The following is a 26,178-nucleotide window of genomic DNA, read 5'->3' on the forward strand; positions in this document are numbered from 1 at the left end:
GATTTGGAGAATTTTGTATAGTTATTCTTCCTTCCACTAATAATCTGATAATACATATAGTCATAACATTAAAAAAAAAAGGTTTTTCCATTTACCATCTGGGACTACTGGATAAACTGGTCAAATTATCAGTCTGAAAAAGGGGAGACTTACATTCTGGTTCCTACTTTCATTATCTATGTACTGTGTTAATTAGAGCACATCAATAACTGGTCTGTGCGCACATTTCTATGAAATGGAGATGATATCTACTCTGTAGCGATGCTGTGGGACTTTATTCATTACCAAAGTGCTTAATCTGTTTTGATTCCACAATTGGATTAGCCCAGGGGACCCTGGGCTGTATAGGCATAAGCAAATATGGCTCTGGTGTATATAAGTATACATTTATATATAGTACTAGTACATTAGATTAGGACCTATGTTGTCGTTATAGACACCTCAGGACAATAGGAAGAAAAATATTTTCAAGAGAATATTTTAAAAGCATATCTTAAAAATCGACAGGGCAACTAGGTTTAAAAGCCATTTACATCCTTAAAGATGAAGGAGCTGTCTAGGAGGATTTGCAAAAGCTTTCAGGTGCCTAACTCCTGTGATCTGCTTTCGTTTCAATGCCTCTGAAAGCCTGGCCACAAATCCCAATGTCAATGCCCGTTTCAAAGTCAAACACCCAAAGGGACTTGGTTTGCTGCAAGATCATAACTAGGCATCTGTAGCCTTTTTCATACGATACAAAGCTGGCAGAGCCGCTGCGATAAACTGCTGATAGCTCCTTTTTATGGGAAGAGAGGGGCGTAGAATATCCTATTGTCATGTGAAATACCTGCGCCTACTTAACCCCGTGGCATCTCCCGGAGCGGAGCACCTTGCGCACCGCCCGGCGGGGGGATCCCAGCCGCCCTCGGTCTCTGGCAGACCCTGCTGCCCTCTCTGGACCGCGAGCTGCCAACGGCCGTCACCCTCGACCGGGGCAGGCGGCGGGACCGGGCTGCGGGGACAGAGACCACCAGGCCCGGGGCGTCGCGGCTTCACCCCTACCTGCTGCCTCCGCTCGCGGCGTGGGGCAGCGTGATGGATTCCCCTGTCCTCGCACGCTCCCCTCGCCCGCAGGCAGACCCAGCCCGCTTCTGTCCGCGCCGCCCTAAAACCGCTCCGCCATCGGAGCTGCCGGGTCCCCGCGGTGGCCCCTTCCCCTCCCCTCCCGTCCCCGCCCCGTTACCTGCCACCCTCCCGCAGCGCTCCGCTCCGCCGCGCCGGACCCGCCCCCGCCGCGCCATTGGCTACACCCGGCCCAGCCCGGCCCGGTCCCGCCCCGCCCGGAGGCACCACCCGCCGCCCGAGAGCGCGGTGGCCGGCCTGGCCCGGGGAGCGTTGCTGCCGCCGCCGCGACGCTGCGCTCTGCGGGGTGGGGGAACCGCGGCTGCCGGCGGCAGGGCATGCGGGCGGAGCGGCTCTGAACCCTCGGCCATGGCTGAGAAAGTTTCGGCGGCTCCGGAGCGGCCGCTGCGCACCGGCCACGTCGGTTCCTCTTGCTCCGGCTCCTCCTCCGGCTCGGAAACTCTCTCCGAGGAGGGGGAGCCCGGCGGCAGCGTGGTGGCGGCGGCCCCCGGCGAGGCGGCGGGGCGGCTGCGGCGGCCCCCGGGCGAGGAGCGGGCGAGCTCCGGCGGGCGGGCGGAGGACGCCGCCGCCTCACTGGAGGAGCGGGATGAGGAGGTGCGCAGGGCCGGAGCGGTGGTGCTTGGTTCTCCTGTCGGGAGGTACGGGGGGTGCGCTGAGACCCCCCGCCCGAAGCGACCCGCCCGGAGTGGGGGGCGGAGGTGCCCTTCGCGGGGGGGAGCGGCTTCGTGCTTACCTGGGTGCAGTCTCTTCGAGTCATCTCTGTTCCTAAACCCGGGGCGTTCTTGTTTCTCCTTCCCCCAGCTCTCGCCCCTTCTGGCTGCCGATATTGTGGGTTGGGGGTTTTTATATGGAAGGGGTATTTTTTGTTTTAAGAAACCTTTTTTTTTTCTAGCATATCACCTTTGGATAGCGTTGCTCTAAAGCAAACTTCAATGTCAGACGGAAGTGATGGGCAAGCCCCTAAACTACACTAATCCTCTTGGGAGAGCTAATGACAGGCTGTGGATTATGGAGGAGCTCTGTGGGTGATAGATCTGTAGCGTGATATGCGTGTTGTTCCCTCCTCTCCTGATCTAGCTGCGATACCTTCTAACGGCACTCACTTTTTTGTTTTAAAACCAAACCCCCCACTACCTTACAGTAAAGTGACCCTTTTGTGTCTGCGACTGATTTTTTTTTTTCTTCTTGCATGGCTTGCATTCCTTAAAGGTATTTCTTGCCATGGCCCCCAAACCAAGCACATTGTTCTGTCTGGGTGCTGCTCTACTTTGCCTTTGTACATAATCTCTTTTATGCCTTAGTTGAGTGGTTGACTTGCCCTTTGTTGTGGCCAACTTTTTAATTTGCTCTTAGATGGTTTTTCTTTATGCCTTTATGCGGCTGGATGTGCAAAGGTGTGGGTTTTCTGAAACACTGGCATTTCTAAATGAATATCTGCAAAGTGCTGGCTGAAGTTATTTGCAACTAGTAAAGCCGTGGTTGCCAGGAATGTTTCCCTTCACTGTAATGGCTGTTCATGTAGCTCCTGTTTTTCCCCTTTATTCCCTGATGCCTCCTCTGTTGAGTTGAATTGGTACAATTGTAGAACAGCATAGTGAATTGGATCCCTTTTCTTTAAATATTTAAACTTGGACGAGGTTCCTGGTCTGCTTCAACTGCATGAGCCCACAAAGGGTGGAATGTATTTACAGTGATGTGCATTTATGATAGTAGTAGAATGAATGTGGATATATCCACATAATTTATATTTTTTTTTTTAGTAGAGATGTGAACTTGCTTTATTCACTGAACTGAGTAGAAGATTTGTAGCTGCTGTTAGCATGGTGTTTGCTGGTAGGTAATTAATATATCCTGCTTCTCGGCAAGTCTTGTACGTGTGGGTAGGGGCTGCGCTTACCACAACTATGTGGTGTCTAGTTGTTTTGGTGCTCAGATGGTAAGCCTGCAAAATACCCTGTAGAAATACACAAAGGCTGTCTGTTTGGTTAGCTGAACTCACAGCCGCTGGCAGACCAGTTAACTTCTGGTTAAGGCTGGTTATTTCTGTGTGTGCTTTAGAGATGAATTATAGGCACCTTTTGAGTTGAATGTACAGGGAAGGTAAGGCTGAAAAGAAGTCAACATTGTGTTTATTGATATTTGAAATTCTATATGGGCAATCTGATACTAACTACAGGTGAGGTAATTCTAGAAAATACCAGCATAAACTCATTTTAATGTAGTGGGAAAGCTTGCTTAGAATATGCAGCCTTCTTCCCTCCCCTTTATTCCCCTCTGCTAGATTCCTTCATTGTCCGAAACAAATCTTTTTTTGTCTGTGTGTTTTGTGCTCTGGTTTTCCCCATCCTTCCATTTTCGTGTAGTCAGTGCTTGCAGCTCAATTCCTGTCTACCTGCAGCGCCACCTGACAAATCCACCTGTATAATCATATTTTTTTTGTGCAAGGACACCACAATGCATTACAGTGCAGAAACAAACAGATGCACGTTCATTTTAAACTGAGAGAGCACCTATGTTACTTGAACACTGAAACCTTCAAGGGTAGTGGGAAAAGGCAAGACTGAAGTCTGAGATGAATGTACAGATGATTTCAGGCTTTCTTTATGTGCTACCTGCCAAAAGTGTAACATTGAGAGAAGTGCTTGAAGATACCATTTTCACGTTGACATCCCATCTAATTAGTCAAATAATGAAAATTTAGATGTTCTCTGCCGTGTTCTAAGTTCTTTTGGTTTTACTGATCTTCAACACTAGGTCCTGCTTTTGCAGGTTTCATTTCTCCTTTTGCCCTGTCCTTCCTCCTGTTGCTAACATAGCAGAATTGAATTTGTTGTCACGGCTGTTCAGTATCCTTTAGACAGCAGTGAGACAGATTGTCCTGATACCTCTCTTGCTGCTACTTTAGCTGTCAGTAAATTCTTCAAAGCCATGACATAAAAAATATTTTCAAACTAAATCTATAAATGGGTAATTAGAAAGTATGCATATTTTCCCATATATGTTAACTACTTCACGTGGTATTCCAGTAGAACTATTTATTCTTCTGTGACATTGTGTACAACATACTTGACAACTCTGATCTTGTCTCCTTCTAGACCTCTTCTTTAGACTAAACAACCCCAGTGGCTTTAATCTTCACTTATAGAATGTGTTTCTAGACATATGATCATTGTTGTTGCCATCTCGTGGAGTCTTTCCAGCTGGTCACATCTGTCTTGAAGTATGATATCACAAACCAGGATGCCATACTCAGATTCAGGCCTTGCCAGAGCTGAATAGAACAGAAAGATTATTTCACACATCTCTCAAGTGGTGTTATTTACGTAGCTGAGACTGCTCTTTTACAGTTTGTGGTCCGTTACGAGTTTTCTTTCTGAAGAATGGATGTGAACATTTCTACTCTACCAAAAAAGAACAGTTTGTCTCCTCAGCTCAGTGAAGGAAACTTACTGCTGTCACTTAGGGTAGGACTGCTCCTTCTGTGTCCAGAAATTAAATAGTAGAACTGAAAGCTTGATAACTTGTCTTCTGAATATCACATCTTGAAAGAGTTAATTCCTGGAGGCAAATGGGGAAGGAAGTGTCAAGGTGGGAAGAGAAGGTGCATCACTCCTCTTTTTTTTTTTTTTTTCTTTTTTCCTATTATAATGACTTCATCCTACTGTTCCATAAACTTCACCTTAAAAAATATTAAAAAATAACCAAAGAAAAGCAGTCTCTCATTTCACGTAAGCAAGAACAAATGATAGTTTACAAGATTACGGCCATCAGTTAGTAAAGTGTTTTTGATGTCTTACTCTGAGATCTTTGAAACATGAGAATTAAACATGGCTTTAACTTCACATGGGAAGTACTATGCTTCTGGAACATCAGTGCATTGAAGTGCTGTGGATAGCAAACACCTGAAACTCAAAAGAATTACAGCAGATTATTTGCCTATGCTCTTGTGAGGCAAGTGGCTAATTGCTGACAGAAGCAGGCAGGATGGGATTGCATGGTGGAGGGCACTCAAGGCAAACACTATGTGAAGGATGTCTTGCTGCTTTACTAACACAGCATGGTTGTTTAGGTTTTTTAAGGATTATTCTGTATTATCTTTAGAACTGTTCTTGTTGGAAAGAGTGTTTTCCAGACTGTCAAGAGAGGAGTTGAAGCTGGGCAACAGCATGCTTTCTGTAGTAATCTGGCTGCTTCTACAGCCTGTGAGTAGTCAATACCAGACCGGGATTATGGGGGAAAGGATAAATGCAAAAAACCCCAGGATTTTCCCATTTCCCTTTCTCTTGCTTTTCCATCTTCTCTACATTATTCTTCCTTTTGGCAAAAGAAAGTGACTGTGAACAGGAAACATGTTTTATGAGGCTTATTGAGGCAAATGGTGCCAAATGTCATTGGCTGCATTAGTTTCTCTCATTCAAAATGTCTTACAGTCTTTCAGTCCAGCATGGGATGTGATTTTTTTTGATGGTGGTTTCCAAATGTTAGTGTTGTACAGGGCAGGTGAGAGCTCACTTGGGTTAATCTAGTTTCTTAAAAAGAGGATGAAGGCAAGCTATGGATTCTTTGCCTACATCAGTAATCTCAGGGATCTGAAGGTTAAATTGTGTGTCTTGAACTTGTCTGTCTCTTCCATCTCTGTCAGCTGACCTACTCAAAGAGCTTATCTTTCTACAAACCTTGTCATAGTAACTGGGAATACACATTGCTTATCAGAGCAGAGTAGCAAGCCAGGGAGGATCAGCAGTCGTTCAAGGAGAATACTACTTTGTCATATAGCACAGCTGTCTTGGTCTGAAATGGATCCAAAAGCTTCTGAACTTGCCAGTGGCTTCTGAATTACCATAGTAATTCTTCATTCTTTTTAGATGCTTAAAAAAACCCAAACTACACTTGAACAAAACCATTCACAAAGAAAGGGGAAAGTATGGTATTTTGTTCTCAAATAATTTCAATTCTTGCTCTGTAAATTAAATGTTTGGCACTGAAGTGGCTATCAGAGTTGATAAGACTTGATCTGATGTTGAAAAGATGAGCAATGTGAAAAGATGATTACTCATGAAAAATGTCCACTGACCTTTGAAGGTGATTATTCTACATTTTCTTCTACTCTCTAGTTGATGTGTATCGTGTATTAAAAAAAATACTTCACAGAGTGAGAAGTACAAAAGCTTTTTCTGTTGCTGCTAACTCTTCTCCTGAATCTGCATTCTTGCTGTTTATGTTGCAATCTGTTGTGGCTTCAGGGGGACTGTATGGTGAGAATTAATTACTGGGAAGCTAAGATTCTGTCATGAAAGTACTTATAGCAAGGTGAAGAGGGTGATAAAGAAAGTAGTGCTCTAAAAGCTGCTCTTTCACACATTTGTCCGTAAGCATATGCCCACTACAGAGCTGCAGTACCTCCAGCATTACAGATTGTCTGCCGGATCTTCACCTCAACAAAACTGTAGTGTAACTTGGGGGAGGGGTGAAAATAAAAAATGCTTTGGGATAAAGTAAGCAAAGAGTGTGTGAAGTGATGCCAGTGTTTACATGTGCATCCATGTATAATGGAGATGGTGGTAGTTCTGCCAAAATGTCCCTGTGACCTAACTAGTAGGAATGTTTTTGTTACCTTTCCCTTTTCCCCTCCTGCTTGTCCTGTTGAAGTACAAACCATGGGACATGCGGAGATACCATAGGTTTTTTTCTTTTCATTGTTTCAGACTTTCTTGTCTCTGACTGTGATGGATCATTCCCTGTTGTAGCACACCCTGAATGTTACAGCTACCTAGAGATGAATTGCCTAATTGCTAGAGTGTGATCCTGAGATCTTACTACGGGATAGTAATGCAGTCATAAAATGTATACTTCTCAGGGTTGAAATGATTGCAGTGGGATTAAATAAACACTCGTCTAGCCTAGAGCAGCCACAAAACTGTTCTTGTGTCACGCAAGCTAGAGGAACTACATTGCTTTTGTTTTTTAGATATGTTTGTGATAAATTACCTATAAAGTTAAATAGTTTACACTTTAGGTGTGTAGGGATGTCTCAACAGTCATGTAAAACAGTTTCTTGATTTGCTTTTAGGAAAAAAATGTATGTTTGTCTCCTATTTTAAATTTTCTATGTGCAGGATAGGCCCTTTAAGGTACATGATAATATGCACCCTTATCTCAGAAATACGCTGGGGATGAGGAGGGACACATGGTTGAGGCCTTTGTCTAATACAGCTGTGTGTTGTTGCCTGATGTTTTAGATTATCTTTACAATAGTAATATTTGCAGCTCTCTGGAGCTTCTTTTCAAGACATGTGGTGGGTATTAATAAGCCTATAACTAGAGCATCTCCCTTCTCACTTGAAATAAGTGAGAGCTGAAGAAACAGATTCATACATTGAGTTGCATATCTGTTTTCATGTGCCAGAACTATTCAGATACTTAAAATCCTTCTGGAAGGAGGTGGGTGAGGACCTGATAATTACAGTCTTCAAACCAAAATTTAAATGCATTTGCAAAGATGGTTGGGTGGGCCTTTTGCACCCTTCAAATTTTACAGGCAGGAAGACATAGTCCTGAGGCTAATCTTCAGGATGCCTTACTATCTGTACATGCAACTGTGAAATCAAACGTAGAGAAACATCTTTTCTGAAAAGCTGCAGCTGTGTAGAAGGAGGAATGCCTAAGTCCAGTGTAGTCTGCTGCCTTTGACAGCATGTTGACTAGATGTAAGTTGCTTTGAACTGAATGTCAGTAAACATAACAATGTGGTGCTACTCTTGTACTGTGAGGGAGCCCCATATGATGGGGCTGCTCTGCTAGCAGTAACAGCTTGTGTGAAGTTGAGTTTACACAAAGGGATAAGAGTCCTAAGTCTTGAGGCATAGAATATGAGCACTGTCAAGAGCACTGCAAATGAGAAGATCCTTGAGCTAGCAAGCTGAGCAGCTAAATAGCCTTTTACTGCAACAATCCATTTAATGGGATAACTTTCCTCTTGGTTTTGTTGCATATTATGCGCTCTCTCCCCCTACCCCAAAGCACAACTGTGATCTCAGATTGCCATGCTGAGGCATTAATACATATCAAATACTTGGTTTCTGATCTTGCTATTTGGGTTACCTGGAGCTGGCAAACATTAACCGCTGTTGCTGTTCTGTACAAGGCATGAGAAAAAATATTTACCCTTAATTTAGAGGAAAAACCTGAAATGCTCAATTTGGGGACTTAGGAAAAGGGGCATGATGAATCGGAGAAGATTAGTAACGTTAACAAAGTCCATAAAGTTTTCTATTAAAGCTTCCTTAGACAGAATTGCTCTGACAGCAGGCTGAAGGTTTGCTCTTATGCCCAGTATGGGGAAGCAGATGCCTGTTACGAAGAACTTTAGTGAGGCAGGATTTGCCTGTTCTGTTGCTTGGTTGGGAAATGACCTGTTCAGGCTCTGACTTGAGAGAAATACCAGTTTTTTAATAGCTTGATAAGTGAAAGAGGAAGGGATGAAGAACAAATTTGTTTTGTTTCTGGGTTTTTTTTTGTATGGTACCAAGCTTGTGTTGGGAGCTTCTCAATGTTATGGCATCCCAAGCAGTACTGTGCCTGCTATTGCTAAGCCCCATTTAAAAACAGTGATGTGGGCTTCAAATACTCTGCAGTCCAACACTCCCCCCCTCCCCCAACTTTTAATTATTTGTTGCTTCAGCTTTCAGATTTATGGAGTTTTTAGCTCTTCTCTTGCAGATGTGGAGTTTAAAATTCTTTTTTAAACAAGGTTTTAATAGTTGGGTGATATTGGGTTTTAAGGTGTATGACTGATGAGAAACTTGTGCTTAAAATAATAAAATGCTGGTAGCTCTTTGTGCAGTGATAGAGGGGAAGGAAAAAAGGTGCAGGTGCTTGAGGACAAGCAAGCTGAAAAGGTGAAGAACATGGGGAAGTGGCGGCAAACAAACTCTGCTTTGCAATCAAGCCAGGAACCTATCTTAACTTGGCTCAGTAAACCAGAAAGCTAAGTTTTACCTCTCCTTTCCTGGTTGAAAGGAATGCTGTCATCAATCTTCCCAGCTGAAAGACTGTCCTGCTCCAGCCAGGGAGCAGTGGGTTAAATACCTTGCCCTCCTGCACAAATATAACTAAACTGATGAATTTCTGCCATTCTGAGGTGAATTACAAGTATGACAAGGGTTAAAGCTCAAGTGTTCTGCTGTGTAAATAGTAGGCCTTGCAACAGGTTTCTTTTCTAAGTCCCTCTACATTTTAAGTGGGAACTGGGAATGAATGCAATACTTCTTTCTTTCTTAACCAATATAACATACAGTCTTGAGCTAGAAGGTGAGAAATTTTTTTTTCTTTTCTGATCAAACAGCTCTGGAAGTGACTTTCAGGAGAAGCAAAAAAAGAAAGAAGCCATGTGCAAGCTACAAAAACCTCTTCCAAAATTATTAAGTGTAGATGAAAATAACTGATTATAGGATGGCAACCTATATAGCCAAGAAAGATGAATTCCTTGTTGCCTGGCAGAGAAACTTGTATATTAGATGCATTTTGCAGTGGTTTATTGTAACAACTGTGTGTATATAAATATATTCTTTTTATTTTTATTTATTTTTAATTCCTAGAGGGTAGTGCTTATAGACTAAGTGACAAACTTTTGTGAGGCCATGCTAGTGGAACTGCATAATTAATTGCACCTGGGCTATTAATGATCCCATTGTTTTTAATAGCCTTGCAATCCTGAGGAAGAGTTGTGGGTGAATGGAGCAGATGAACTGCTGCGCTAAACTGCTAATTTGATTTTCATTGTTACCTCAGGAAACTTTTACTAGAATGTAATAATGCTGTAGCTATGGCTCAGTGGATGCTTTCATTGTAAAGCTGTTATTCAGGCCATATAACAAAAATATCTCAGATGTCTTTCTTTCTGGGTTTCAAGTTTTGTGCATAGTACGTGAGACAGGGAAGGGCAGGGTGAATTGTGCCTCACATATTTTGATCTGAGCTAGCTAACAATAGATTGTTTACAAAAAGTAAACCTTTAGCTTGATTGGGTCTTTATAGTTTTGATAAGTAGATGGGCTAATGTAAACCTTCTCATATGTTTTAACCTGTTATCGGTGGTTCCTTCCTGTTTGTTCAAATACTGGTGGTGTTTTTTACACCACTGGAGGACATGTTCCAAAGTTAAAGATGCCATTGATTTCCTTGGAGCAGCTCTGCAGCAACCACACTACTGCATATTGAATTGGCTGTCCATAATTTGAGAAAATGTGGGTCTAAATTACAGACTGATTACCTGAAAAAGCAAGGAGGTAAACGTGGGCATATCACTTACTAGTCATTGCAGAGCAGTGACATTCATTGAATTCCTTGAGTTTCATTGAGTTCTTGTGTTTTCTGGGCTCAGGGTTGCACTGAATTCTGCTGAGAGAGCGTATGTGCACTCACACTGAGTATGTGTTAAGGTAGTTAGCTGGATGGCATCTGGTCTTCTCAGAAAGAAGATGCGAGTTAAAGAATGTCAATAGTGGTTTACAATGCTGTCACTCTATGCTGAATATTACCTTCTCTCTTGCCACCTGTTTTTGTGGTCTCCTCTAGTTCGCTTCCATCCAAACCCAGCATGCTTAGTTTTAAATTCTCATCAGAGCTAATAACTAGTGCTGAACATTGAAGCAACTGAAACTTTAAGGGTTACATTAGGACAGCAGTGGTCCTACGGTTAAAGTAGGAGAGTTACAGGTAGGGTAACAGTGTGAAAGGAGGAGAGAGGTTTGATTAAGGTATAATGATGTGTACCAGGAGAAAACCGTCCCCATAGTGTTCAATAACCTTTGTGCTTCTAAGTATGTTACTATTAGCATTGTGTTAACAGGGCCATTAGACATAAAATGAAGGAAGAAACACGTTAAAAATATGTGAAAACTTAATCCACGCCATCAGGCACCTTAGCTGTAAGCTTGTTTGAGGGTGAGGAAAAGAAGTACATCTGAAATTTGCTATGTTGGTAACCATTCAAACAACTGGGAGGTGCAAGCCCTGTTGTTACAGCCCTGCATTACCTCACCTGCATGCTACCGAAGAGAGCAGCTGTGCCAGGAACTGTGGCATTGTACCTTGTACACATCTGAGGAATAGCCTCACAGCTATACGTGCCCTGGTGACTTACAAGCAGGTAGAGACAGGTTTTATAGCTGTTGGATCTAAAGCACTTTCATTCCAGTCTACTTTCCCAATATGACGCTCATAAGTAGTGGTTTTTGGCATGGTAATTAAATTAAGAAAAAAGTAAATTGCAGAAACTGCAGATGACAAGTGTAGATATATCTAAGTCATAGATCTGTCACTGGAAAACAAAGACAGAATGGAATTGGCAAACTAAACATCTCTGAGAACCTGGGCTCTAATCCAGGACAAGTTGGGAACATTTTTCAAAGTAAGTGTGTGCAAGTGTCTTGCCTATAGCTAGTTGCAGTTACTGAAATCTTGCATAGTCTTTGAATTTCTTTAAAACAAACAAAAACTCCCTGCTATTGTTATAAACAAATTACTTTAATGCTAGTGATCTAGCCGTAATTACATTAATGCCTTTCCTTTAATTCTTTCCATATGGGAGCCTTAATAGACTGTATTGCAGAAAAGTTATTCTGACACTAAAACTTAAGGGAAAAGAATTCTACAGTTGTCTAATGATGAGCTTGATATGAAGAAAGGCTTTTCACAAAAATCTTGTTCCTACAAAGCGAATGAGGCAGCAGAAAAAGCCTTGCCTACATAAGCAAATAGCACAGTGTAAAGGGAACGGGTTTGCAGGGTGAAATGGCTGGTGTTGAAGACAGTGTTTGCGTTGTAAGTGTTCTGCGGGAACTGACTGTACACCAGCTCTAGTCTGATCCCAAGGAGCGATGGCCTGGTACACTGCCATTGTATAGGACCTGGGTATGTTTCAGGGCTTGTCAGAAGAGTGGTAGGAGCCTTGCTGGCTTGGGCACTGATGGTGTTTCTCCCAGATCAGCCCCGTTTAGCCACCTGAAGTTCTTGGTTGGTGCCTGGCAAGGTTTTTCTAGTATGTGTTGAGCTTCATGCAGCTGTTTATTCATGAACTGTTTTTTCTGGATGAGCTTAAGTTGAGTGTCTGCAAGAGCTGCAGTTGCAGCTTGGGTTATACTGCAAACATAAAATCATTTAAGTTGAAATTTCTGTCTGGGTGTGGTGTTTTTCATTAGTCATTAATCCTTCTGTCCTCCTTGATTATTGGTGAGGTAATGTGCTTTCATGAGAGAATTAACAGGTGGTTGGTGTGTTAATCCTTTCTGTTTAGATTTGAGTTTGGTAATCTACCTCCTAGATGTTTTGCCTGTCTAAGGCTGGGATTTCTGTATGCCTTAATTTTTTTTCTAATAGGAACTTTCTTCCTACATGCAGTTATTCTTTGGCAGCTTCTTTCCTATGTTTATGTATAGTTGCTTCTAAACAGATTTGCCTGTCTCCTAGGAGACAAAGCAATACCATCATGCATGATTTTAATCCCTAAAGTTGTTATACATAAACAAACATGGAAAAAATATACATAGCTTTCCCTGTACTTTAGGGGGTGTGGACAAGTAGAATGGCTTGGCCTGTTTTCTTCTCTGATGGTACTGCTAACGGATGCCTCCTGCAGTTTGTTATTGGTAACTGTGCAATGTCTGTACTTGTTCAGATAGCATCCAAATAAAGCCAGTTAAGCTGCTTAAATAAACCCATGGGCAAAGACATTCCCATGTCAATATATATTTGTTTACTCTAAATATAAAGCTAGATCTGAAGGTTTAAGGACTCCACTGAAACCGTGCACTTTCAGTGCTTGCATGTAGAAGATATTTGGTCTTCAGTGGATTAATAATACTTATGTACCAGGAACCTTCAGAAGAAGCTTCTTGAATTTGTTTTTGATATTACAGAGTATATATTGACAGAATGTTAAAATCTATAGCTGTATTTATTTCCTTTTGTTTTAGGACAATTATGACTCTTCCTGCAACACTTTTTATAAACATAAACACATTTTTAAAAGATCCAAATAATATAAATAAAAGTGTGGTGGAATTAACTTTGAAGGCTTTCTTGCTACAGACATAGCATTTAAAATAATTCTGGTCACTGTGTTTACAGGTGATGTGGTAGAAGGCCTTCTGAAGTCTCCAAAAGATGTTGTCTGTGTTGCCAATCACTTCAGTGCAGCTCCTGGGTATTTGGAGTTGCAGCACAGCACCATACAACTAACCACTAAAGCACTTGGAGAGCTTTTATAATCACACTTTATCAAAACTGTCATTGTCCGTTTTACTGTATTGTACTTGCCATTCATTGCTTGAGTGCTCTTACTCAGTGGTGATTATCCTTTAAGCGTTTTTATGTGGATGTGCAGACATGAAGTGTAAGCCCATGGAAAATGTCATGAGGCAAAACCAGTGTTGGATGTAGATAGCACAGCTGAGTGAAGCCTTCATTACTTGGCTCTTGGTAACACATAGATGTAACACTGGTGTTTTGGGGGCTTTGTTGAATTTGGCTGAAGTTGTGAAAAGAAATCAAGTTCTGTTTCCTTTCTGCTTCCCTGGCCTGTGCCACTAGTGGCTAAAAGGTGGCTTTGCAGAATCTAGTCTGGATGGCTGCACGCCCAGTTTGCTGAAAGCGTCTGTAAACAAAAATCTCTCTCGCCTTGCGAAATGGTGAGCTGTCTTCCTTAGCTCTCTAAATCTGGAATCCAGGTTTGGGGCTCATGAACACCTGTGTAAATCCATCATATTTGGTGTGGTTCAGTAAGTGCGTCTTCTCTCAGTGAAGTCCTTCTCAGATGTTCTTGTTTCCCAGGCACTGGCAGGGGAGGGCTGCAGAGGTGTCCTCTGTGAGGAGAGGCTGGGGATGCCCTGTGCCAGACACAACTAGCTCCAGTGGACCCACCACAGGGCACAGCTGAGCCCCTCAGCCAAGATGGTGGCACCTTGAGGAAAGGGTATTTAAGAAAGGGCAAAATGCTGGATGGCAGTGAGGAATGTAGAGGAAAAAAAGTGTGAGAAACAGCTTTGTGAACAGCAAAGTGGGAGAAGGAGGAGGGAGAGAAGATGCTCCAGCGGCCAGAGCAGAGATTCCTCTGGAGGGGACCACACTGGAACAGATACCCACCCAGCAGCCTGTGGAGGACCCTGTGCCAAAGCCGGTGGATATTTGCTGAAGGAAGGTGCAGTCCATGGAGAGCCTATGCTGGAGCAGGTTTATCCTGAAGGACTGCAGCATGTGGCAGGGACCCATGCTGAAGCAGTGTGTGAAGAGCTGTGCTTTGTGGGAAGGACCCACACTGGAGCAGGGGAGAAGTGTGAGGAGGAAGGAGTGGCAGATAGAAGCTGCTATGGACTGGCTCCAATCTCCATTCCCCATCTCCCAGTGCCGCTGGAGGGGGCGGGATAGGTAGAGGAGTTGGGAATGAAGGAGTGACGTTTAGCTTGGGAAAGGGGAAGGGGGAAAGGGTGGTTTTAATTAGTCTTTGTTTCTCACTAGCCAGCTCTGTTTTAATTGGCAGTAAATTAAATTAATTTTCCCCAAGTTTTGCCTGTGACAAAAATTGATAAGGCATCATCTCCTTGTCTTTATCTTGACCCATGAGCTTTTCCGTCCTATTTTCTGCCCAGTCCTGTGGAGGAGGGGGAGTGAGAGAGTGGCTGGGTGGGTGGCTGGCAGCTGGCCAAGACCACCAGAGTCTTTAATTTATGTAGATAATACATTTCAAAAACTTTGTAAGAGGAAATTGTCTGTAAAATGGTTATGTGCATTTAGGTAGATGTAGCTCCATGCATTTTTAGCTGACACAGGTTGGCAGCTGGAACTCTCCTTAGTTTGCGAGTGCTTTTTTTTTTTTTCTTTTCTGAATGAAGGTCTATAAGCTCATGCTGGGTTTACAGTGCATTTAACATTTCAAACATCACCTCTGGTAACTGATGCTGGGCTCTTGGCTTCTCAGCTATAACCTTACTTTTTCTCTAAATGTGCCTGGTGGTCTTGCTGTGTAACAATGGCTAGAAATTAGTTTAAACTCGTAGCAATATCTGCATACCTTATGAACAGTAGAGTTGAAATGAGGCATTGTATTGTCTGCAGAGCTGTTGGAAGTGGCTGTTGGTTTCCGAATGAACCCAGCTCTTCCATCACAATATGGAGTTGAGTCCATAAGTGTTTGGTTATTATAATGCAATAGGTATGCAATCATGTTGCTGCTCCTTTGGGGAAGAGCTGTGCATGACTTCTTTATGCAACAGGATTTTTAGAAGGTCACTTAAGTTATGTGTAAAATGTTTCTCTAGCTTTTTTCCCCCTGAATTCCCTGAATATATATAGGGAAGTAGGTACTGCTGCCACTGAGGTCTGTAGAGCTGAACATAAGTGTGTTCCAGTATGGAGCTTCAGCAGCTATCCCTGTAGTGCTACAGGGTATGTATATCTGTCAGTTGTCATCACATAAGAAGAAAAATCTGTCATTTGAAAACTGGTGAGCACAAACAGTAACATTGAAACTGATTCCATAATAGTTACATTTGAACCCCAAAGTGGGCTTACTGCATGGAAATGTAGGACTGTTTGATTTTATTTAAGGAGAAGACAAAGTAAGTCTATGGATAAGACAGAATACTTAAATTAAAAGAGCTTGAAAAAATTGGATTATATGACACTATCTACTCTTCCAGTTACTACTGCAGCCTCACTGCTGCCTTTTCATCTAGGTAGAGGTAACTTCTTTTTCTACTACAAGGGGACAAGATTAGTTTAGTAAATGGAGTCAGTTGTGAAGTCTTTAAAAATTGAGTCAGTATTTGTGGTGTGCCCTTTTATTTCAACAAATATTTTTGTAAAAATATGTGGAACTTTTGAAAAGTGGATGATGTAAGTATGGTAAGGGTCAGAGTACATAGCAGGGGAACATAGCATTAATTGAAACTTTTTTACAGTATTTTTAGATTTATGAAGAAAGATTGCCAAGAAAAAGCCTTTAATAAGGTAAAAATTGAGGCTTTGTCTATTCTGACACTGGGTTCACTCGTCTTCTAATTTCCAGGGGTTTAAAACAGTTTGGTCATCTTAAATGAATCAGTCTCTTTAATGAATAGTTGTGTGTGAGTTTAGGATTTTAGTTGCACGGAGGCTGGAATCATACTGTTATTTATACGACAGATTGAAAATTCCGGGACTAACTGGAGTAAGTTTTGGGTTTTTTTTCCCTAACAAGTGCTCTTTCAGGAAAGGTGCAAGAAATCCATCTCTCTTTCTGTTGTTCTGATGATTGTAAAATGGTCTGTCTGCACCAGGGCAGGGGCAGCTTTGAAAGAATATTGCAGTGGTAAGCTGAGGGACCTGCAGTGCGGGACTGGTGTTGAGATTGTCTGTGGTGGTGTGCAGCACGCTGGCCTGAGATTGTCCAGTTTGATGGCTCGATTCCATGTTCATGTGGCATGATGAACATATGTGGCCATGGACCTGGAGTTGTGATTTGCTGCCTTCATTTCGTTGCTCTGTCTGTGCCTGACTTCAGCCTCGAGCACTTGCTAGCATCCTGATTTATCAGCTGTGTTATGGCCCTGGTATAGGTTTAAGACTGTACAGAACTGGTTTTATAGAGATGGCTCTTTTCTCCCCTGTATTTTTAGTTTATTTTCCCCAAACTAGTTCTTACTACTTAGCTCATCTGAGTGGTGGTTCTTGCCTTAGTTCAGCCACCAGTGCGTGTTGCTTTAGAAGAATCATGTAAGGTCTTTTCTAAGTAATAAAATTCCTGTAACAAGGCTTCTCTTGCAGAGGTGTGTGTTCAGTTGGATGCTAAAGTTGGATGTCTTTGTTTAAAAGATACTGTTCAGGTGGAGAGGTTTTGCAAGTAAAGAGGTAGCCTAACTACTTAAAACCAGAGGAAAAAAGAATAGTTGGCTTATTTGCGTTGGCCTAATTTAATGATTTTCATGGAACACTGCTACTTTAGCCGCAGTGTCAGTAGCGAGTTCTTACATACGTACCCACGAAGTAGATCTTTAAGCAGAAGTAGTGCTGGAGCTAGCAGACATTTTGCTTTCAAATTGTTTAAAGCTGTGTACCAGTGACCTGAAAAAAAACCCAAAGCATGGGAGCCTGAAATGGGTTGGTGGTTTTGCTTGTTTTTTGGAATTGATTTTTTCTTAATTTTTGGAACTATCTTATGCACTGTGTTACTACTTTCCAGGATGTGGATTAGCATAACACCTCTGCATTAGTCATTTCATCTGTTAAAGTGCTGCCATGCGTACAAGTCTTTTCACAGTGACGTTCTCCTCCTAGGGAGTCCTTGTTCCTTCTCCTCCAGTCTCACAGTCTGGATCAAAACACTTCTTTCTGTCTAGCAGCGGTTTTGGGGTGTGTGGATCATGGAGGAATGCATTAATTATCTATATTCACTGTGCTACAAGAGGATGATGGATTTTGATTGCAACCCAAGTGTTAGTACTTGGTAACAATACAAATGTTGAAATCTATGCTGCTGTTTTTTTCCTCTGACAAGTTATGCTTTCTTTGAAAATAGAGCATAGGAGAGCATGGGAAAATACTGATAAAAATTTGCTGACAGCTGATAACTATTTTTCTTCAGTTAATGCGGTTGAGGAAGGGTCCTGAGGAAGGGCCAGTTGATAGTAATGTCTAAATGCAATATCCAAATTTTCTAGCATATCAGGTGGAGCAACTATCTTAAGAGTAAGAATAGCATATGGTAAAAAAAAAAAGTGTGTGTGCTTGAAGTGCACTGCATGAATGGTCTTATGCTGACCCCAAATAGTGACATTGGTGGGCTGCTTCTGCAAGAACCTACTGAATTAACGTTTGCTGCTGCTGAATACCAGTACTCTGGTACTGCTGGTATTTTGAGTTTCTGTTACTTGAAAATTATTTACTATGGTCACTGGTTTTTGACTGCAAGAGCTAAAAAGGGAAGAGGGAAAAATCTGTTTTATGTGCCCTAACTGCAGGAATTCCCAGAATTCTCTTGCAAGGATTGTTGGCTGGACATCCATGCAGTGGCTGCAAGACTGTCACAAGAAAGGGAAAGTAGTTTGCACAATTTCATCTGTTCAAGCTCTTTCTAGTAGAGGAGACACTTTGACTATTTGAGACGTTGGGCATCTGTCAAGCCAACAGCTGAGCTGAATATTTGTCCAGGAATTTCTCTTTTGCATTGCAAAGAGAATACCTGTAAAAGAGGAGGGGGCGGAGAAAGGCAGCTTGTAAAATTTCTGAGTTCTCAGCTTGATTACCTTGCCAAATTTAGTCTCACCATTTGAGACGGTATATTGATGCCTACTGACTGACTTTTTTCTTCCTTGTACGTCTTTCCTCTGCCTGCTCAAATACATGACTTGGTTGGTTTTTTTAGTTGTCTTTATTCAGTATCCTCAGATTAAGACTCGCCCAGTATGAATGCCACCTGAGGTTTGGGATGGTGGTACTTGTCTCCTTATATGCACACTGAAGGGTAGTGTATGGCTGTGTGTGGAATACATGTTTCAGCGTTGCTGTTTATCTAACATGGTAAGTGTACAAACTTCACAGTGGGGCCAAACTGCTATTTGTGCAAACTCCTGCCATCTGTTGTACACCTAGTGCTAACCTCTTTTCATAAAGCACTTAGTGATGCATCTAAGCAGATGGAACAGATTCATATGTGTTCGTATGCACAGCTGGCTAATGGAACAGTCATATTCCTGGAATAAAGCTCTCTAATAGGTCTGCTTTTGGTGAGATACGCAAAGTTGTCTTTTGCCTCACCACAGATGAGAATTCTTAAAACAAACACTTTAAGTTAAAAAGCCTTGGGACAGGTTCCTACCTTATCATTACCTAAGAGAGAACTGAGCCAAATTGCAGTGGATTTGTCTTAATAATCAGGCCACTCTACCTGATACGTTGTGGTTCAGATTGCCTACCCGTTGGTGAAATACTGATTGACAAGAATATTGAAGATGGCACTATGCTTCTAGGGTGGAGAGGGTATCTAGATTCAGAAAGGTGATAGAAAAAGGAATTTCTTTAATCTCTTCTGTCTTTACAACACACCTGTTGTGAATGCTGCCTAGAAATTCAAGCTCAGGTTCTGGAGGGCTCATGATTGCATGTGAAAATCCTGGAGCTTGGAAACATAATTAATCTGTGCATAGCATCCTACTCTCTCATTTTAAGATTTTGCAGTGTGTATGTATCCTGGTAGACAGAGCCACTGTAGCAGAGCCTGTCCTGTACAGAGGAAGCTGAAATATGGACAGTGTGTTGTTAGCGTACCCCCGACAGTAATGGTGATGGCCCAGCATGTCCAGTCTGTGACCACTAATTATAGCCTTAGAAGTGATAAAGTCTCTATTGGATATTAAATTTCCCTGCATGCATTTCCCTCCTTGGAGAGGTGTGTGATAAATGTGCAGGAATCCAGGCGTGCTTCCCACTGACTTGCATAGCTTTCCAAGAAAGCAGAAAATATATTCTATGTAGCCTCCTGCTGATGTTGTTCATCACAGCCTGCTACAGATACAGGTGTAGATTTTTATTCACCTTTTAGGCTTCTGGCTGATTAGAAGTGCCATGATCAGAAACTTCAGTCAGACTTGGTAACATTTAAGTTGAGATACAGAGATTTCAAGTCTGGGTGGGAGCATCTCGACTGCATGCTTTAGATCAGGTACAGACAGATTATGCAAGTATAGGTATTAGGTGAAGAGGAAACTGATTTTTACATACTGTAAAGGCTTTAAACTGGAAAACTGTAAACATGCATAGACACTGCTGCTGAAAAGACTTGGTCCCATGTGGCCCTATGAAGCAATTTATGCTGACAAGGGTTTTAAGCCATAATTCCTTTTATATTGGGGAGAGGAGGGTCAAGAAGGGATCATTAGAATCCAATAATCTGTGTTTTTCTAGACAAATGTTAGCAAAATAACTTCTTTAATATTTGTGTAGCTTAGTTGGAATGCCATAGAAAATTGTATGATTTGCTATTCTTAGTTTTCTAAGTGTCTGTTTTTTTCTTAGTGTCTGTTTTGATGATACACTACATTAGATTGCTATTAAATATTCTAAGCCATTGTACTTGTTGTCATATTGCATCTGCCTACGAGGAATTTGTTTGATCATTAAGTCACTGGGGGGTGGGGGGGAAGATACAACTCTACTGTTTTTTTTTGAAGTAAATTATTCTGAAGCTGAAGTGTTTCGAGGTATGCTGCTAGTGGCAGGCTTCTCAGACATAGCAGTGACAGTATTAAAATATTCTTCTTTTAAAGCCCTAAGAGCACGCATCAGCAAGACTTCAGTCTTGCACCTTTAATTATCTGTTTAAACCTGGAATTTCCACAAATGCAAGAAACTCAGCATTTTCTGGCTTTTTTTCCCCTTGCAACGTTATGCCATTGCATATTATATTGCTATAAAGTCAGAACTTGATGAAAAGTTTGCTTGGTACCTCACTTGAGGATAAGTTGTTTGGAGAAGATGATGTGTATTTTTGGGTAGATTTTGGGCATTGAGGAATTGTTTGGTCCAGAGTCTACAGTATATGTGGAATAATCCTGCAGGCAGTATAACCAAATGGAAGTTAACTGGATTGCCTGCATGATGGATTACACTATGTGAACAAAGGCAGTAGGTCGGGGAGTTTATGTTAACAGCAAGTATTTAAACTATATTTTAAAGATGTGTAAATTTTGAGCTGCAACACTTGAAAATTGGCTTGTCTTGATCTGACAAGTTGAAGTTCATGCTTTGTTGGTCTCTCTGCAGCAGCACGTGACATCAGAAGTGTCATGACCACTTTGTTAACACATTTATCTTCTTCAGTTAGGAAAAAAAATGGGTAATTCTAGTGGTGCAGCCACACAAATGAGCTTCCCTTCTTGCTGATTAATGTCAAAAGGTAAATCAGTTATCCTGTTTCTCTTTGCATTGTATATGAACTCTTAATGATTTGTAGCTATTGTAGTGTTAGAATTAATGATTAAATGTGTTGCACACATGCCTGATATTTGATGTTAGGAAACGGTTGGTGTAATTTTATATAAAACAAAGCCAAATCCACAAATAGAAAGCTGTATGTATTCAAAGTTAGATTAGGAGATTGTTTCCCTGGTGCTGAAGTAGTATGTGGATATATGTTGTGATTTTTTGTTTTTCTTATTTCAGTGATGATCTATTAATAATCATTATGTGTATTTGTCATTCTAATTATAGGAGACTTAAGGGGGGAGAGAATACAATTAGAAAAACAACAGTAATGTTAAGAAAGAAACTTATTGAGACTTCAGTATGGTAATAAGACTGAGTGTCCAGGAGAAATATCAAAATACCCAAATATTTGTAAAGTAATGCAGCTTAGTCATCTTATTGACTTCTAATTTATTTTCTTTAACCCACACTATTCCACAGACATCTCTGTGCTTCGCTGGCCTGTTCACTGCTCCAAAGCAGTTAAATGTTACGTGCATCTTTCTGTAACCTGTTTATGAATAGACTGAAAGGTTAATCATTAAATTTTTAAGCGAGCTGCAGCTCTGCTTTAACAAGCATAGACCTGTTTTAAATTGAGACATTCTAATACCCTAAAAAATTAATGGTTCCAAATATAGTAGAAAACTCACTTTCTAATCTGGCAGTAGCTAGGAACAGGGGACTTTATTTAAAATTATATCCTCTTGACCACTATCTAGGAGAAAATGTGGTCACAACATGGAGAACATTACTGTGAATGCTGATATATTATGCTGCAAGGCAACACTGTATCAGATGCCTTACAGAAAGCAATCAAGCATAGCATGCCTAGGTAATATATAGCATAGCTTTTCACTTACAGAATTATATAAATAAGGTAAAGATGAATACTAGTCAAATAATTACTCAGAACCCTTTTTGTGGGCCAAGTAAGAATTTGGTTTGTGGATTGGTGCTTTTTCCTCCAATTTTTGAAGAATCACATGTAAAAACATAGTAGCAGAAAGCAAAAATATTACAGAAACTTTTGACCTGCACTGTCTTTGCTGCTGATCTGGCAGTGGAAATTGAAAATAAGCTCTCTGAGACCTCTCATCTTTAAATTTATGTAGTCCAACTTGATTTGATTGTCTGCCTCACCCCAGGTGAATTTATAACACCAGATGTTTAGCCTGGCTCTTCATAATTGAGATGTATTGTCCCACATGCCTTGTGAGTTGTTATTGTAGTAGAAATCTATTGGCACTTGATTACAGCACTAATGAAAGTCTTTGTCAGATAGCTTACTTCCACTTCTTAAAAAAATCTGAATTCTCACATTGTGAAATATTTCAGTATAAATTAGTATTTTTAATAAAATTTTTATAGGGCTTGCAGTCTGATCTATATTGAATTCTGCATTTAAGATGCTACTTTTGGAATAATATATCAATGTTGCTTTTTAGATACTTTTAGGATATCCCATTAACACACTTGCATGAGTTGTTAAAGTAATTAGGAGTATCTGAATCTCTTAGCATAATACTCACGTGGTTCACACTGCTGCTTACATCAATTATAATTTTCTGTACATGTTCCATACAGACTGTCTCAAGTGTTATTTAACACCTGAAGTAGTTCTTTTAGTGCGTATTTTGCTCCCGAACTTCATTTTGTTCTGTACCGTTCCTTAGACTGGCCTGTGCTTGGTGATCCAGGCTGCCGTGACACAGCACACTCAGTGCTTTGGATGCTTGTTACTGACAGTGCGTAACCATCCATCTCTTCCTCCCTTGTTTTCAGTAAGGAGATGGGAAGAGGTGAGTGAGACTCGTGGGGCTATTAGATGTATCCAGTTTTCATCTGCTTGGGATTACGCTGGTTGAATGGAATGTTCCTCTTCTGTCATGGAAAGATGTTGCTCTTGGAAGCAAGCCTGATGCTTATTAATGCATGTAACTTCTTGTCATAATGCTAAACCATAAATGACTTTATGAATATGTCTTCCTGTCTGTATGTATCTTTTTCCAAATGAATGCATACTAGTATCAAAATAAGGTATGTATGGTGTGTTATGTTTTTTTCCTAACATGTCATAGTCCTTTTAAAAGGATAGTACTTTAAGCACTTTCTATTTTGGCAATGAACACTAAAAATAATATTTATATCCATTAGATAAACTTCACATACCACTGTCCACTTTAAGTCACTCCATCCTGTTTACAAAATCACAGATCAGAAGAAACCTATTCCTGTGCCTGAGAATAACATGGTCATAATTGAGGAAGATACTGACTGCAGTGACAGGTCAGATGCAGAAATTGATCTGTTGCATTGTGCTAAGGAGGTATAGTTGTCGCAAAGTTCTAACTCACTCTCTGAGGTGATATTGCACACCTAAGTAGAAAGTTGGGCTTGTACTTTTTGAGATGAAAGTGATCTGTTTCTTTAATCATCTTTAGTAATAATAAGAACCTCCTGCTCAAACCAGAAAACAGCAGATGATGTACAGTATAACACCTGATTATTGAATTCTCACAACACTGGACGTCTGTTTAGATCAACAGTCCTGCTGTCTCACATCCAAAAAATCCAAGCATCTAGTAATTGGGATTAATGAAAGAATAAACACACAAAAAGATTCATTTTGATGGTAAGGATAATCAGAGAGGGAATCAACTGGCATTTTAATCTCGATTGCCTCCAACTAAGACATTTGACATTATGATCATGTGATTTAAAGATTTCTTAAATACAGAATTTACACACACACAAAAAAAGCCCACCCAAACTTGAAAATGTTGAAATGGAAGGATTTTAGTTGGCTGACTTACTTAATCTTAGTGTAGTTTTTAATGCATAAACTATCAAACTATTTAGTGACTGGAAGCTTGTTGAAAACATTGGACAGCTGAGGTCATGGTTTCTGAGATTAGCTTCTCTGCTACTAGAAGGGGAGTAGTCTTTGATCAAGCAGCAAGTGAGAAATGCCATGAGGGCATTTTCTGATAATGTGAAGGGCAAAGAAATCCTCCTTCTGAAGAACCAGTATTAATTTGTGGCTGTGAGGGTGTGGCATCAAGTCAGAGCACAGGGCAATGTGGTCATTGCAGCAGGGCTGAAGGCTGTGAATCCCCACTTTGTAACGCTGCTGCTATGGCTTCATCATGCTATTTCCAGGTAGTAAACATTCAGAAGCTGTACCCCCAAACCTGCAGTTACTTAAAGCTGAGGTTTATGAACTAGTAACTCTGTAGTTTACCTCTGCCAATACATGTGCTTGGATTAATTTTAATTTTTTAAAATTTTATCTGTGCATGGGAAGTGCACCCCCCACCACACACAAAGGCTTAGGAATGCTTCTGCTACTTTTTTTTTTTCCATGTTAGACTATGGTTGCTCAGTACTAAATAATTGGGGTTGCTCTAAAGGTTTCATCTATAAAATCTGCTAATGCCTTGTTTTGCAGGTAATTTGTACAAAAAACCCCCTCAACCCTGAGTAATATTCATAAATTCCTTTTAGCAAGCTGAATTGATCTGTGAACATGTGTCGTGGTTTTACCCCAGCCGGCAGCTAAGCACCACGCAGCCGCTCACTCGCTCCCCCCATCGGGATGGGGGAGAGAACTGGAAAAGTTAAAGTGAGAAAACTCGTGGGTTGAGATAAAGACATTTTAATAAGTAAAGCAAAAGCCGCGCGCACAAGCAAAGCAAAGCAAGGAATTCATTCACCACTGCCCATGGGCAGGCAGGTGTTCAGCCATCTCCAGGAAAGCAGGGTGCCATCACGCATAACGGTTACTTGGGAAGACAAACGCCATCGCTCCAAATGCCGCCCCCCCCTCCTCTCTTCCCCCAAGCTCCTTATAAACTGAGCATGTTGTCATATGGTATGGAATATCCCTTTGGTCAGTTTGGGTCACCTGTCCTGTCTGTGTCTCCTCCCAACTTCTTATGCGCCCCCAGCCATCCCGCTGGCAGGGCAGTGCAAGAAGCAGAAAAGGCCTTGGCTCTGTGTAAACACTGCTCAACAATAAGTCCATAGAACAAAAACATCTCTATATTATCAACGCTGTCTCCAGCACAAATCCAAAACATATCCCCACACTAGCTACTATGAAGAAAATCAACCCTCTCAGCTAAAACCAGGACATTATGTCTCATACCTCTTGCACAACTGAATTGTGCATGGAGCTTAAAAGCTTATATATAAAATTAACAGGCAGAATTGTTTCACCTCAGGGATAATTATTTTTTCTGATAATAATTACCATGTAGGGCTAACCATATTCATGGTAATGCTTTAATCATGTACTGCAGCTCTTACCTAGGCACCTGTAATTTCTAGTAACACTGGAAATATTGAGTAACTTGGGAAAGGCCAAAGAAACTTGTGTTTTAAAATTCTTTATTTAAAAAGCTGACTGAAATGTAGGATCTCATTGATGCAAACTTAAAAAAAACCAAACAATTTTCCTAGCTAGGTTAACTTTCAGGCATCTTTAGTTGTCTTTTATACAATTCAATTCAGTCATCTTCCTTTTTAATCAAATATTCTGCTTTCAGGCTAAGGGGATGAGATCGAGGGGTTGTACCAGAATAGAACTGTAATCTGGTGATATAACCTCATCGGTGTTGTGAGTGAAACTGAACTTCTGGATCCACTTTATACTGTACGTGATTTCTTGTCTCTAACTCTTAATAATTTAGATGAAGGCATTCATGGGTAGAACAAATTGTTCATTTAATATAACTCTGAAAGAAATAATCTTTCTTTCTTAATTCCAAGAATGAAGCTAAGGCTGTGGAGGGGAGTAATTGGCAATTATTGTTACTGCCATCATGGGCTTTCTGGTGCTGCTGCTTCCTTAGTTTAGACGAATTTGAATTGTGTCAGGAAACCAAGCATTCAGTTTAGTTGTGTCTATTGCTTCCTTCTGTGAAAAATCCATGTAGGAAACAAGTCTGATGGACCTGGTCAGAAAATTGGTCTTTGGACATCCATTTGATCATCCACTGCAGACAAACTGTTTAAGCAATCTCCACTTAGCTTCCCTTGCCCATCATCAAGACTGGA

At 41.1% G+C, this 26,178-nt stretch overlaps 1 protein-coding gene across 1 annotated transcript in view; it reads left to right on the forward strand.

The window, feature by feature from the left end:
- Window positions 1-1,380: 1,380 nt before the first annotated feature.
- MAST4 (microtubule associated serine/threonine kinase family member 4) overlaps window positions 1,381-26,178 on the forward strand; it is a 291,542-nt gene continuing 266,744 nt past the window's right edge. Inside the window, exon 1 of the mRNA XM_054809945.1 lies at window positions 1,381-1,716. Coding sequence (XP_054665920.1) covers window positions 1,471-1,716 — 246 coding nt within the window. The 5' untranslated portion in view covers window positions 1,381-1,470. The remainder of the gene's footprint in view (window positions 1,717-26,178) is intronic.

Source organism: Grus americana, chromosome Z (genome assembly GCF_028858705.1).
Source record: "Grus americana isolate bGruAme1 chromosome Z, bGruAme1.mat, whole genome shotgun sequence".
Taxonomy (NCBI): domain Eukaryota; kingdom Metazoa; phylum Chordata; class Aves; order Gruiformes; family Gruidae; genus Grus; species Grus americana.